Here is a 15,764-nt window from a genome sequence, read left to right as displayed (position 1 = left end):
TCCAGTAGTATGTATTGTTATCACTGTTAAGTAAAGACGTGTTAAAGCTATACATGAATGTTATTGGCTCATTTTTCTTTGTCTCTCCGCAGGAAATTATATGTCAGAAGAAAAATGTAAGTACAACTTTTGCTTTGATTGAGAACTATTTACTGCTGTATCTTTTACCTCTTAATAATAATTTGAGGTGATTTCCACATATTTGTAATGGAAATTGTAGCTTGGTGCACTTATGTCTCCATTGAAAGTTCTAGCTTTACTTGCAAAATGCTACTACAGAACTACTGGTAAATAAAACTCAGGATTGGAATGAGAAACTGCATGAGGTGGCCAACCTAAAATGGTTTATTTTACACCATTGTTAAAAGTTACATTTATCATGAGATGAGAAAAAGGCCTCAGTTTGAATGTCAATTCATGAGCTAACCAACACACCCTGAACTACAAATAACCATGGTAAACTTCTGTCCTTACTGCCTAAATGTTAAGCAGAAACTGGACTGAGTGCAAGAGGAAATTCTGACAGAAGGCTGTATACCACTGACTAAATTGAGGTGATTGTCTGGTATAGTAGCAGCAAATACTGAAGAAACATCAGATTGTGCAACACCTTTTGAGAACAAAACAGTTACTTTTTGATTAGACCTCAAACCTCAGTTTTTCTTCTTTATTGAAATAAATAGAAGTGGGAACACATGGGTTCTGTTATCATCCTGTGACCTTTTACATCAGACCTTAACAACATCTTTGTCTATGCCCAGATGATCATTATAATGTGGAACTTGCTACTACATGGATTAGTTGAGGTGAATAGTTATAAATGTATTTAAAGGTGAGCTGGGAAAATGTATGGAGAAGGTTAGGCTGATGGATAGAAGAAGGCTCGAGGAGAGCATAAGCCCTATCACATACCATTTGAATTGAATGGTTTGTTTTATGCTGTACGTTTATAGATATAGAAGGGCTTCTGACTCTCAGTGGATATTTTTAAAGAGGAATATGAGACCTGAACAATTAGGTTTACGACTAGAAAATAATCTGAATGGAGTGCTGCATTTAAGCTGCAGCAATTGCAAGGCGACAATTCTGTATGAGACTTTCAAATCCAAGTCAAAGCCTGCCCTGTGTTTGAACCACTTTACGAGCAGAGACAATGTCCTATGGTTCCTCACAAATCAGGACCTTCCCTGAGCCATTGCATTATTGTAAACTACCTTTCCGTCAACAGCAACATATAACCTTTACTATTGCAGGACTTTTTTCTTCTCTCAGTACTCCTTGCTGCAATGAAAAGCCTATGTATTTAAAACACCTGTGTATTTCAGTCTTAAATCTTGAAGCTACATATCACCCACACATTATATATGTTCGTCTATATAGTGGCCTTGGCCTGAAAATAACTAAATATTGTGAGAAAAGATGAACTTCCAAAGAATATGATATAAGCCAATTCTGTCTACCTGTTTGCTTTGCTTTTGCCTTAATTTCCAATAATGCAAAAAACTATCAATATTTTTACAAATACAATAATCCAGAATTTTGACGAAAGAAGGCCAGAAAACTGTAGTTTCTTTCGGAATGCTCGAATAGATTATGTTACCAGTGGGACTGTACAGAGGTACAACATAACTGTGATCCTTATACTCTTTTAGAGAGTCTATAGTTTCATGAATGATGTGTATTAATATCCAGAGGTCTCATTCAATACAAGTACTCCATTACTTCAATACAATACAAGTAATCCATTATTTTTTCGTGCAGTCCATATCATTAATACCTTCATTAATTTTGTTGATCTGATTTGAAAATATTGTCTAAATTCTTATGTACCTCATTGACGATAATTCAAACTTAGCTAGGATAACAATGACCCTGCATGTTTAGTTCTCCAGTGTCTACTTATATCATAGGTGGTGTAATTTGTGTGATTTTCACCCAACAGCACAGCACTTCAACCATATAAAGTTAACTCTAAATTTGCTTTGCACAAATGGCATACATTAATTTCACTCAGTGTTTTGCTATCTCTGCTATATGTCAAAATGTGATTACAAATTTCGACCATGAGCTTGTAAATGATTTACTTGAGTTGTCTTGCTGACTAATATCACATTTTATGCTTAATATGAATATAAAGAGGCAGTTTTTGATTTATTTAATTCTTCTCATCTTCATGAAATGCTTTCTGCACAAATTTGGGACTTTTGTTTTGCTGATCCAACCAGGTCAGGAAAATGTAGTGTCTGAATCAGGATTCTGCATTCATGGTAAATCACAGTGGCTCCTTGAAAAACAATAAAAAACTTGCAACTTATCCATGTTATTTGGTCTTGGCTGAACTAAATTCTGTCCAGCATGTGAGATACCAAAATGTAGCTCTGTTTTTATACTCCTGGGAGTATAAGCTTATTGAGTGTGAATCTGCAAAGAGAAATCACCTAAGTTTAAAAGATAGCAAATGCTGGTAGCACTGTCAGTGTATTTGGGAAAATGACAAGTTGCTTAAAAAGTAAATGTGTAAAGGCCATCATTCTCTTTAAGATGTAGAGTAGCACAAGAGCAGCACAGCATGTTGTTCTATTAAGGACTTCCTGTTTGCCATTTGACTTAGCTGATTATATAAGAATATGACTGTACTTAAAGGTCATATACAGAATAAGGAAATTGAGGTAATACCTTTATCTTTTGAAAGATCACCCTCCAATATTTTATGAAATTGGGTGTTGCTAAGGCAAAAAAATTGCATGAAGTTTTCTGCAACACTTTTGACTATTTCTGTATTTCATAATTTTATTGAATTTAGTTCACAAGAGTACTTTGTGGAGCAGTCTGATTAATCAGAGTACCTGGTTGTATTGTATCTGTATAATAGTGACCGTACATATAGATTGGTTAATCTCCCCTAACATACTTCAGAAAGTACAGATTCCTTTGTTAAAAAGCAAAATGAGTAGCACTAATGTTTTATACAGTCTTCAACTTAAAAATTGCAGCTATGCTTCCCAGAAGTATTGTGCAATAATTCTGTGTGCAGACTTCAATCCTGATTATACAGATTCACAAATTAAGTTTTTTCATTTGTTGCTTAAGGGAAGCATCTAAAATTCACATTTTTGATGATTTTAGTTCTTAGATGTGTGGAATCAGTTGACCCTTTTTTGTGAAAAGGTTGATTGTGAATCTGCTGCACAATATAAAGAATATGCTTTTTTTTTTCAAATCTCCTCTCATACCAATCCAGAGTGAATCCAATGCCTGCAGTAATCAAATCAGTACACACAATAAGACTGCACTTTAAGATGATGTCACTATTTGGAGCTAATTCCCAAACAACTAATTTGCTGCCTTGGCTTCTTTCTGTTACTGCTTGATGCTTGTCTACATTCCTGTAAAACATTCAGCCCATCAAGCTTGTGGAGATTCCTTCAGTGTTTCCATTTAACACAGCCATAGATTGGTTGGTCAGTTGTAAGAATACACTTAGCCAGTAATTTCTGCAGTCTCCGATAAAGTCACATTGGAGGATCCCACCTGCAGTGATGTTTTGTCTTGGCGTTATTCATAAACTATTGATTCATTCAAATAAAGAGGTACACACTCTTCCCAGTATTTAACTCATGCAAAATTCAGTATTGCACTTTCCATTGGAAAATGTTGTAAATGCATATAGCATTTCAAAGTTACCTTTGCATTGTTTGAAGATAAAGAAATAGGGAGGGGAGGAAAAGTTGGACTTGCAATTTGAAAGGTTCTGACAATTTTGCAACTGTACATTTTATTGCAGGCATCCTGTGGAAACTACACCTTTATACCATACATGGTGACTCCACACAACAAGGTATACTGTTGTGAGAGCAGCTACATGAAAGGCTTGAGTGAATTAATGCAGCCAAATTTTGAGTTGTTGCTTGGGCCAATCTGCATGCCGTTAGTGGATCGCTTTGTTCAGTTGCTGAAGGTTGCACACATAAGTTGCTGGTAAGTGTATTTTTACAGACATATTTAAATCATGTCTCTGAACTAAGAAATTTGTGAAAGAAAGCATCTCTATATTGCTTCTTTGTAAAGTTTGCTATAAATGCTGGGACGGATAATTATGATACGAGTTTATCTGCTCAATAGTTTTCCTCACTGAATGTTCAGGAAATGGTGATAGTTACAGATATTATAGCTGTCTTTGTGTTTTTCTTTCTTTGTTGGTGTTCATGATTTTTAAAAATTCCTTTGTGGGATATGGGTGTCATTGGAATGGCCAGCAATTGTTGGGTTTGAAACTGTGTACCCAAAATATTAACTAGGTCAATAATATAACCATTATGCCAGCTCCTCCCATGTAACAGATTTGGTGGGAATGGTGCAGATTTTTATCCTGAGCAATGGGTTCCGATTGAATAGTTAATACCCACTGAGGTTGTTTAGCCACCCAAAGCTTTCATATTCCATTGGAAAGTATGCAGATTAGCGATAACCATGCTGTGCAAACTGCAGTGTTATCTTCAGTTTCAGCAGAAAATCTGGCCCTGATTCAGCACAGTTGTGGATCAGGAAGTGAACAGCCCCTGGCAGACAACTTTCGTGCTTATCCTCTTGTGACATCAGGAGGAGCAGATGTACGTCCTCGTTTCCCAAGAAGAAATTTGGATTCGACTATAAGATCTTCATGGACTCTGTCCCCAAAGCCTGTCTGCAGTCTAGTGAGCAGCCATGAGCTGTATAAATTTTGTTTCTATCGAGACATCATCAGCTTCCCACCCACATCCTGTTTGTTCTGGGTGGGAAATGAACGAGTTGTGAGGCTGAGAAGTTGAAATAGCCTGGTCTGTTCTCTGGAAGAATCAAAAAAGTGAGTTTTTTGACTCCAGGCCACCACCCACCCACCCACATAAAACCTGCCTGAAGTTTAAATTGAGGTCTCTATTCCTGTTACTGCGGCTTTTCTTACTCATATGCACATTGTAAGACAAGGTTAACTAACCCGGGAATAAGTGTTTGCAATTCTTAAAACACAAGTACTTCATCTCTATATTGTGTTCCTCCACGAAAGTTATGTCCAATTGGTCAAAAACTTGTACAATTACTAAAATTGTACAAAATGTTTATTTGATAAAATTCTACAAATATACCAAATTTTATTTTTTTTAATCAAGGCCTCTAGGTTTGTGTCTTCTACAGGTTAAAATGTGGAATGTGCTAAATTTGTCATGATTAGTAATGCTATATTGTGTTCAGATCATACATTTTCTGAAAATCAGAAATTGAGGTAATCAGAAAGAAGATGAAATGTTAGCCCCAGAGTGCAAGTTGCAGCAGTTGGTGATGAGAAACCAAAATGTAAAAATAAAAATAGTTACATTTTGCTGCATTCTATAAAGCATTATTGAGTGGCAAATCTGAATCAAATTCTAGTCTGATGTTCCTGCTTGTACTTCCCCTTGATGGCACAGTGCCTATCTCTGGGTGCAGCTTTGAACAGGTGAAGACTGCCTTGCTGATTTGAAGAAGGAGAATGAGCACAAACTCTCTGGTGATTGGCTGTTTATCTTCCCTATTGGAGTCCAGAGTACACTGCAGTTGGTGAATATCGACTCAGGGTTCTCCTGATTAGTGCAATGGTCTTGCTAATTTTCTTTCTGATTTTTAAATGCAATAGGAATTTTATTGTTGAGCAGTTTTAAGATTTTGTTTTGTTTCCCTCCTCCTCCCAGACCATTTGACCAACTTTAAAGTACATGAAACTGTGATTGCCTTTCATGAATTATTTCCTTCCAAACCTATTGTTTGAAAAGTTGTGTCAGTAACTTCTTGAACATAGAGTAGAATGTTTCTCTTCTACAATGTCCATGTCGTATTATCTCAGACCACTTCAGATGTTGGCTGGCTTTTCAAATGCTATGGTCTCATTTGAGTAGTTGAAAGAACGTCATTGGTTGTGAAGTGCTTCAGGAAATCCTAAGATTACAAGAGAGGTTTTTAATTGCAACTCCGTTATGAATAATTATCCAGAAATATTCTACGGTGACTTGCTCATTGCAGTACACCATTGCATATGAGAGCAAACTATACATTTTTGATTAGCCAGCCACTTGTTAATGATTAGCTCATCCTGGATTTACAGCACTGGTTCATTTTGAATACTAGAGGATGCTGCTGTTATCGCTCAATACAAAATGTACTGTATGTGTTTTGTTCACGTGCTGGTGTTCTGTTGAATTTGCTGATCTTATCTGGGTAGTGATCATGCAGTTAGGTCTTGTCAAGTACTTGAAGAAAAGGAAAAAGATTCAGCTGGTTTCACGTTCTTGACCCTTCTCTATTGATCCCGACAGGATTGTTATATTCACTGAACTCAGGGTTAGGCTCATCTGTGATGCTGCCATGTCTGAATAATAGGCTGTGATTGCCTCACAAAGCTTACACACTGGGGTGGGGGGTGTTGGTGTTGGGTGGGGAGGGGAATGGAAGGGGGAAGGGCTCAGTTCTTGTGCCAGTAGTGTGGGCTAAATGTGTAATGAGGACTAATGCCCCACTATTTCCTTAGCACCTTCAGGACAACTGGGCCAAAAAACCAAATAGTGAGGGAAATAAAGGAATTTCACATCTCCGAACATTTGAGAATGGGGAAGTAACCAGGCTAAAGTTTCCTTTTTAGTTAAGATGAATAGCTTGTGTTATTATGATATTATGATTAAATTAGCAGCCTTTATTTAGAATTGGAAACTTTGTGTTAATTAAAACACTACTCTGTCATCTCTACATTTTCCATTAACTTGTCCCTTTCTCTAATGCTTCTGAATCCTTCTCTGCTGTACTTCACACAGGTTTTCATAAAATGTTTTTATTTAACCTCAGTCTGCTGCCCTTGTATTAATTATACTTTGACCATTTGCTTCTGTGTTTGTAAGAAGTGAGTTCTTTTCGATTCAGGCTACTAAACGTCTAATTGAAAGCATTCCTGTCCAGTGGCAAAATCTGGCCAAGAGAAAACACATTTAAAATACTGGATAAGGAGAGTGTTTAAATGTTTGAATTAAATGGGGTTAGTGTGGTTTGGCATTTTTTGGTCAGTGTAGAGATAGTGGGCCGAAGGGCCTGTTTCTATGCTGTATGATTCTATGCATTCTGTTTAAGTCTGAAACTCGCCTTTGGTGGAGTGTGACTTTTTTTTTAGAGGAGTCTTTATTTATAAAATGTGTTTTTAAAAAGTGAGTTTTTATAAGAAATATTGCCCAGAAATATATCTCTTTGTACTTCACAGTCAATATTTTCGGGAAACCATCCTGAGTGACATCCGGAAAGCTCGTGAACTTTACAGTGGTAAAGAGTTGGCTGAAGAACTAAAAAGAATAAGGAAACGCTTGGACAATGTTGAAGTTCTATCTGCCGATATTGTCATTAGTTTACTTCTTTCGTACCGTGATATTCAAGTAAGTGTGAGGAAGATTTTTCTGGCGTTTGAAGACTGTTTTAAGACATTTTTGAAACCCCTGTTTGTCAACTCAGGCTTGTGTCTATGCTCTATGAAAACCAAACACTGTAGATGTTGGAAATCTGAAATAAGGACAGCAAATGCTGGAAAGTCTCAGCACATCAGGCAATGCTGAGAGATATGAGCAAACCTGCTGAGCTTTCCTAACATTGGCTGCTTTTGTATTGCATGAAGGTGCCATTTATACAGACTGGATTTTTTACCTTTTAAGTTTGGATGACGTGTCTTCAAAGAACAGTTAAAAAAAACTCTTGAAAAATGGGTGTAAATTAGCACATTTAATTTTTATCATTTGGACACAAAAACTAATGTAAAATTTCAGGCAGTGTAGCTATTCCCTCTGCCCCAGCAGGAAGGAATTTTCGAATGCCCAGGACACCTACAGCAAACCCTACTCCCAGTTATGTCATTCTGTACTGAAATGCCTGAATCTGTGTCTGAATGGCATAACCTGGCAACAACTGAGCAGAACCATCACCTTGCATGTCCCACTCTGCTGTCGTTAAGCTAAGCATCCATTCCAAATGGGTCGACAAAGCCTGAAGAGAGAGTCACTTTTTAAAAATAATCCAAACGACAGAGGAAGTATGAGGAGCATGTGGCCTGCCTTCCTCCCCAGTGACATGGTGGGCCCACTGCCAGCCTGCCTGTCACCACACCCCCCCCCCGACCCCCCGCCTCGTCCCGAGCTTCTGGAAGGCTGCGCTTCCAAATTTGTGACCTCCAGGCTGGAGAACTTCGCCAAAGAGCTTCTTCGTGTTTGGAAGACATCTGCTTCTGAATTGACCACAGGCGCCACAGTGCCTTATGTAGCCTGTAATGTTGGCTGCTCTGTACAAAATTGTGGGAACCTTCCAGATTTGTCGAACACTGAGAACAAGCCGCCAAAGGCCCCGTGTCAGACAATGTTAACATGTTAGATATAGATATAGATACTTCACTAGAAATGGAGAAACAATTGCAGGTGAATCGTACTGAACAAGAGCAGAAGAAATAGTGATATAAAACGATTTAACACTGAACCAGAGTAGACAGAATGAAATGCTCCAGTGAAAAGAAATTGATTAAAGCCACAGAGATTTTGTTTAAATTTAAATGAAACAGTAGGAAAAGGCGTTCAGAGATAAATCACAGGGATTTAAGAGAGACAAAATGTTTAAATACCTCAGGTAGCCTGTTCGCTATTGGACAGGTAAACTTTGGAACAGCTACAGCTGGAACATAGAACTGAGGTTTTAGAGATTTTAAAAAGCTTCTTGATGCCAAGGGTTCAGACTGTCTCACTCGAGCAAACTGCTCCAACAGTTAGTCCCCTCCCAAATGACAATGTGATATCATCTCTTCCCTTCTGAACTGTCAACAAACCACCAGTGTATTTGTTAAGAAAAAGCCTGGCTATAATCATTGCATATCTGATTTACTTTGTAAAGAATTTACAACATAACTGTAACTCAGTTTACTATCCTTCATTTCTTTTCTCAAGGACTATGATGCAATTGTAACATTGGTGGAAACTTTGGAAAAACTCCCAACTTGTGATCTAGTGGACAATCTTCATATCAAATTTCACTATGCCTTTGCACTAAATCGGTAAGACATTATTTTGATGATTGTTCTAGTTTATGCATTGCATTCTAGCCATGTGGGCTTTTCTATTCACAGGTTATGCTGATATTGATATTGTCTACTTTTTAAAAGAAATAGCTCCATTTCCTAACTAATTCTGCCGACAGAGTTCGTGATAAGTCAATTTGAAGGTGTGATTTGCTGTCTCAATCTTTGATTAATATTATTTAAAGCTCGTATGTTGTATCGGTAATCCAGACACCTTACACAGAGAGCCTGAAGAACGATACAGAAAGGAAGGTATTTTATTTCCATGTGACTGGAACTGGGATAAGTAATCTCTTTCTCACTCTACATTCACTCCCAGCTTCTATACCGTGTAGTGAAGAAGGAAGTATCTTGTGAAAATAAATGCACATGCAAGTTTTCCATTTCTTTTCCCCAAAGTACTCAGTTAAATTTCTCATATATGTTTTAAAATTTGTCACTAAAGCGTAACGATAGAAGTTGGGTCGAGACAAATAATGTTATGGAGTACATTACTGGGGAAAACTATTACATATATGTGTGAAGTGGTTTGAGAGAATCTGGAGAGAAGAAGTCAAAGGGTGTAATGAACTGTGGATAGGAGTGTTAACGTCCAAAAAAGAACAGGTTACTTTGGCTTCAGCATTAATATTAGAAGCATTGATGTATTTTTAAGGCAAGTTATGTTTTTTTTTGAGGTGGTTGTTGGTTGCTTTGTTATTTATGAAAACATGCACTGGTACTCATGTCAAACATTGATGTGTCTGAAGGGTTATACATTTTTGTGTTGTTATAGTGTTCTTTGTAGAAAGACTGTGTTTCCAGTCTCTAGGCCTGGACACTTATCTGCATGGTCTGTATTCAAAGCAATATCTTCACTCTAACGATGTTGATGCCTGTTCACTTTTTGCCATTGGCTGCACATACAGATGTCTCTGTGCAGGTGCACAGAAAAGGCTGGTGATCTTGAATTTCTTGAATCCCATCAGACACTGAAAGAGAAAGGGCATCAAAGGAAATCAAAGCAAACCATTCCCTTCCATGTGCTTCCAGCATGAAAAGGTTTTAAATCCTTAATTTTTTTTTTAAAGACGACGCATTTTTAAATTATCACAATCTGTTTGGAAGCAAAGTATGTTTGGAATGCTGCGGTACTTAAAAAAGGATTATACATGGATCCTAATACTGTGAAACTGAAAGTGACAAAGGTGATATATTTGACAAGTAGTCTCTTCTGGTAGTCCTTTTTAGCAGCATGAACAACAGTCACAAAAGAGAGCAGCAATAAGTTTGCAAATTCACTTAAGTAAATGCATCAACTGTACTGGAGTCTGGAGAGTGCTGTATTATTCAGTGATTCAATGTGGCCCATGAGCATACGTTATATCACGACTGGTGCTTCACAAAATGATTACTGCTTTACCACCCGCATGCCCATCTCAAAAGCTAATGCCGTATGTTACCCTTTATTGCATTTATTTTATGGAGTCTCTAATATGAAGTTAATGTATGGACAGGTATGTATCTAGAGGCCAAAGAGACTTCTTCAGCTGCAGTTGTCTAAGTGAATGGTTTCATGGTTCCTCAGCCCTGGCAAAAATAAGCTGGTCTGTACTACCAATGTTTATATATACCCAAATGCTTTTGCAAGTAGTGGATCCTCATGGGCAGTGACTGGTACATCACACAGGGGTTCTGCAACTATTTTCCACGTATTCAAAATGGAAATCCCATGATTTCTATGATGTGTAGTGTCTGCATTGTTTCCAGGTAACCAGTAGTTAGATATTACCTGCTTCGACCATTCTCAATCCAACCAGAACCAAAGGAAAAAAAATCAATAAGAACTTCAAGTGTAAATTACAGGCTTGTGCTACCCTGTGATGGTCTTGAGCCTAATTTAATGCTTTTGTTACTGTGTGTACAAAGGTTAATATTTGTTCAACATTTTGTCATTTGTAAGGAAGCCATAGTTTGCAATTACACTTTATCTTCAAGTGAGGTTGAAAGCTTTAATGAAAAGGAGGCAGAATTGAAGCAAGGAAAGCCTGAAGGAGGTAGAAAGCAGGAATGAACAAAAACCCGGCCAGCTCCACATTGTGGCTCATTGCCATGTGGGTACACAGACTTCTGATCACATCATGTGGCCTACCTGTTGTGTCGGTGTTTGTAGAATTTCAGGTAGTGGGTAGTTGCCAACTCCATTCCATAGGAACAGCACCCGGATCCAAGTGGGACTAGGTGTGGAGGGGCTGCCTAAAGAAGGGGAAGTCTGACGTTTCCTCGTGGTTTCGGGAACACTTTTGCTGCCTCCAACTCATTAACAAGCTCTCTCCCTACTGTGAGAAAGGGAGGAAACATGTCAGGCCACATCCTAGCCTTTTCATACAGTTTTGGTGTGTTAGGAAGCTGCTGTTGCTGATTCCTTGTGCTTTGGGCTCTCATTGCTCATTGCTGAGGATAGGGCAAAGCTGTATTTTAATGGGTCACTGCTCCAACGCTGCATCTGGCAACCTAGTTTTCACTGGGATGGAGAGGGTTAAAATTCTTGTATGATATCCTTTTTGTTGAGTTTTCAGCCTGTCATGTAACCTTTGTTCAAAATTAAGTTATGTCTAATCCTTGTGATTGTGGATTGCAACATGTCATTATCAAGTTTAAGTAGTACAGAAATAACTTTTGGTATTAAATCACCTTCAGCCAAGTTTGCTTTTTTTACATGTAGTGAAGATTTATTATGTTTGAATTTTAGCTCTTTCCTTGTTGGAATGTTCACCATTTAATAGTCAGGATGATATTATTGTATTCTGAGATGTTAGCTTGCTTCATATCTTGAGAGATTCTTCGAATCTTTTTCAGACGCTTAGTCTTAGTCTAGGATGGAAGGAAATGATTGTCACCAAATAGGCACACCTCTCACCACACATTTGCTGCATGAGTGTGTAAGTGTTTTTCCACATTGTCTCCCTATTTTAACAGTACAGATGTAATGATTTTTCTCCTGTGCTGTTGTTATAGCTCAGAAACAAGCCATTTGGCCCAACAGGCTTTGTTTATGCTCCACATTAGCCTTCTCTCACCATTTTTTTCGCTTAACCCCATCCACGTATCTCTGTAGTCATTTCTCGTTTGCATAATTATCTAGCTTCATAATCTTTGTTTTTATTAAACAATAAAACCACAAAGTTCTTATCCCTCCATTTTCCTCACCTCCAATAGGTTTATAAAATTGAAATTTGGCTTCATTAGATCACTCCATAACAATCTACTTGCAGTTTATTCCTGTTTTAAGATGGAAATAAGCAGAAAGCCATCAGTCTTTAGAATTCTGTATCTCAGAGAGCAGTGGAGGCTGAAGTCAGGGTTAGACAGTCCATGAGGGCGTCTCTGGTTTGATAGGATCTGCTGTGAATGAAATGAAACAATTCAACCAGACTCTGCTGCTAATATAGATCAAACTGAGAAGAAGAAAAAATAGCCCTCAGACACAAAGATTGTCTTGTTTTCTCCTTTCCAACAACTTACCAGCCTATTTTCCAGGAAACTATCTGTATTAGAAGTAAGTTATTGCTCGTCATCAGCTTAAGCTAATAAGACAATAAGAAATAGAAACCGCAAATAATTTGACCCCTCAAGCCTTCTCTGCTGTTTGATAAGATTTGATTGGAGCCTTAACTCCACTTTTCCTGCTTGACCTCCCATAACCCTTGACTCCCTCATGGATCAAATCTGTCTAACCCTGCCTTGAGTCTCCACTGCTCTCTGTGGAAGAGAATTTCAAAGGCTGATGACTTTCTACTCATTTCCATCTTAAACAGGAAAAACTTTATGTTGAAACATTGCCTTCTTCTTACAATCTCCCCATGAGGGGTAACATTCTCTCAGTATTTCCTATAAACGTGTGACCCAGAATCATTGATTTTATTGAAGTATGAATATTCTCCTAAATTCTACTGACTGAAGGTCCAACTTGCTGAAGCTTTCCTAATAAGGCAACCCCTACATCCCAGGAATTGGCCTAGTAAAACTTCTCTGAACTAATTACAATGCAAAAATATCCCTCCTTAAGTCAGAACACCAAAACAACACCCAATACTCTAAGTGCAGTGTCACCAATTTCCTTAACAGTTATAGCAAGATTGCCCTACTTTTATACTGTATTATTATTGTAAAAATGGTTATTTGCTGCCTTAATTACTTGCTATACTGTGTTTGATATTTGTGATTTGTGTACAGTGACACCCAGATCCTTCTGAACTGCAGCATTCTACAGTCTATTCATTTAAATCATATTCTGTCTTTCTTCCGTGCTGGCAATTGGAGAACCTCACCTCATCCATCATTTTACTGTATCTGCCAAGTTTTTTTTCTCCACTCACTTAACCTGTCTATGTCCTTCTGCAGACTGTGGCCTCACAATGCGCCTTCTTATCCATCTTTGAAGCAGCAGTAAATTCAGCTACAATGCAGTTGGTCCTTTCATCCAAAATGAAAAGAAAATTAACAAAAGCTCTAAGTAGTTGAGGCTAGAGCATTGATCCCTGTGGCAGTCAACTAGTTACAGTTTGCCAACTTGAAAATAACCATCTACCCTGTTTCGTGTTTGCTGGCCAATTTTCTATCTATGTTAATATATTACCCACAATACCACGAGCTCTTACCTTGTGCAGTAACCTTTCTGTGACACTTTATCAAATGCCTTCTAACATGCAAAAACCAAAAGAACTGCAGATGCTGTAAAGAAGGCACAAAAACAAAGTTTGCTGGAAAAGCCCAGTAGGTTTGGCAGCATCTGTGAAGGAGAAAAGAGTTAACGTTTTGGGTCTAGTGACCCTTCGTCAGAACAGGTTTCTGAGGAAGGGTCACTGGACATGAAACATTAACTCTGTCTTTTCCTTCACAGATTGTGTCAGACCTGGGCTTTTCCAGCAAACTTCATTGTTGTGCCTTTTGACATGTTCCTAGTTGGTCTCCCACAATTTATTGTTTTCATTTTAAAGAAAATAACATTCTGAGTCTAGATCCCTCTTCTTCAACTTTGATGAAGAGTCATGTAGACTCGAAACATTAGCTCGCTCTCTCTCCACGGATGCTGCCTGGTCAGTTGTGATTTCCAGCTTTTTGTGATTTCTGGCATCTGCAGTAATTTGCTTCTTCCCTCAGGAATTGATGTTTTTCTTGACTTTAGTTAACCATTGGGCCCTCCCTTTAGAATTGTTCATTTCAGCAGGAATAAATTTATTCTGAAATATCCCTTTAAACATCTCATTGGTGTTTCTATTGATGCATCCCCCCAGCGTGATATGCCAGTTCGTTTTAACTAGCTCAGCTTTCTTGCCCACATTATTGCCCTTGGTTATGTTGAAGATAGTAAGCTTAGTCTCAGTCTTCTCCTTTTCAAACTGGATGTAAAATTTCAATGTATTGTGGTCATTACACCATACCAAGTCTAACATAACCTGCTTCCTGGTCAGTTCCAGAATGTGCTGCTGTTAGAAGCTATCTGAAAGTATTCCATGAATTTCTCATCCAGGCCATAACAATCTGTCTGATCTTACAGATAAATCTTTCATGATTATTGCTACCCTTTATCTCGAGCACCAAATATTTCCTCTTGCATACTTCATCCCACATTGTGGTTACTGTTATGGGCCTGAGACCACTCGCACTTGTAACGTCTTTCACTGACTATTCCTCATCTCCATCTAAACTGATTCTTCAATCTGATCTTGAACCAAGGTAGTATTTTAATGATCACATCAATGCCATTCTTGATTAACATGCTATCCCTTTACATTTATTAACTTCCCATTATTCTTGAATGTTAATTACCCCTCAATATTCAGGACCCATTCTCATTATCCTGTAACCAAGTCTCTGTAATGGCAGCCAGGTTGTATTTATATAGTTCAGTATGCATTTTTTTTTGTTTTGTTATGAACACTGTGCACATTCAGGTGCAGAATCTTTAGTTTTGTCTTTTTGTTATCTTGGTAATACTTGTCCTATTTCTTTGTGTATTTGTAGGCTTTTTCACTCTGTCTCTTCTTGCCATTCTTTGACCCTCGCTTTTCATATGTCCATTTTCTTCTAATAGCTTGTCTCCACTTGTTGATATTTGAAACACTTCCACTTCTCTAGTTATATGATTAGATTAGATTAGATTCCCTACAGTGCGGAAACAGGACCTTTGACCCAACAAATCCACACCGCCCCTTGAAGCATCCCAACCAGACCCATCCCCCTATAACCCACACACCCCTGAACACTACGGGCAATTTAGCATGGCCAATCCACCTAGCCTGCACATCTTTGAACTGTGGGAGGAAACTGGAGCACCTGGAGGAAACCCACGCAGACACGGGGAGAATGTGCAAACTGCACACAGACAGTTGCCCGAGGTTGGAATCGAACCCGGGTCCCCTGGTGCTGTGAGGCTGCAGTGCTAACCACTGAGCCACCGTGCTGCCCCATTCTTGTCCACCATTTATATGGTGCACAAGTGCACCAATTCCAGCATGGTTTAACTGCAGACCATTTCAATGGTACAGCCCCCAAACTGTGCCCGTGCTGAGGCTGCTGCCCTGCGATCTGGGATCCAGTTCTCTTTCACCAACTGAATCATATACTGTATAGCAATTTATGTGTAGTTTGAGTAGTAATCCAGAGCTTGTAAATTTGCGAT

At 38.3% G+C, this 15,764-nt stretch overlaps 1 protein-coding gene across 3 annotated transcripts in view; it reads left to right on the top strand.

The window, feature by feature from the left end:
* map3k5 (mitogen-activated protein kinase kinase kinase 5) overlaps positions 1–15,764 on the top strand; it is a 182,896-nt gene that overhangs the window by 33,407 nt on the left and 133,725 nt on the right. For all 3 annotated transcript variants that reach the window (XM_048531149.1, XM_048531151.2, XM_048531150.1), the window contains exons 3-6: positions 93–116; positions 3,785–3,978; positions 7,256–7,424; positions 8,970–9,076. In XM_048531149.1, the coding sequence (XP_048387106.1) occupies positions 93–116; positions 3,785–3,978; positions 7,256–7,424; positions 8,970–9,076 (494 nt within the window). The remainder of the gene's footprint in view (positions 1–92; positions 117–3,784; positions 3,979–7,255; positions 7,425–8,969; positions 9,077–15,764) is intronic.

The sequence above is a fragment of the Stegostoma tigrinum genome, chromosome 4, assembly GCF_030684315.1.
Source record: "Stegostoma tigrinum isolate sSteTig4 chromosome 4, sSteTig4.hap1, whole genome shotgun sequence".
NCBI lineage: Eukaryota > Metazoa > Chordata > Chondrichthyes > Orectolobiformes > Stegostomatidae > Stegostoma > Stegostoma tigrinum.
The sequence above is the reverse complement of the archived record's forward strand: the minus strand, read 5'-3'. Positions and strand labels throughout refer to the sequence as shown.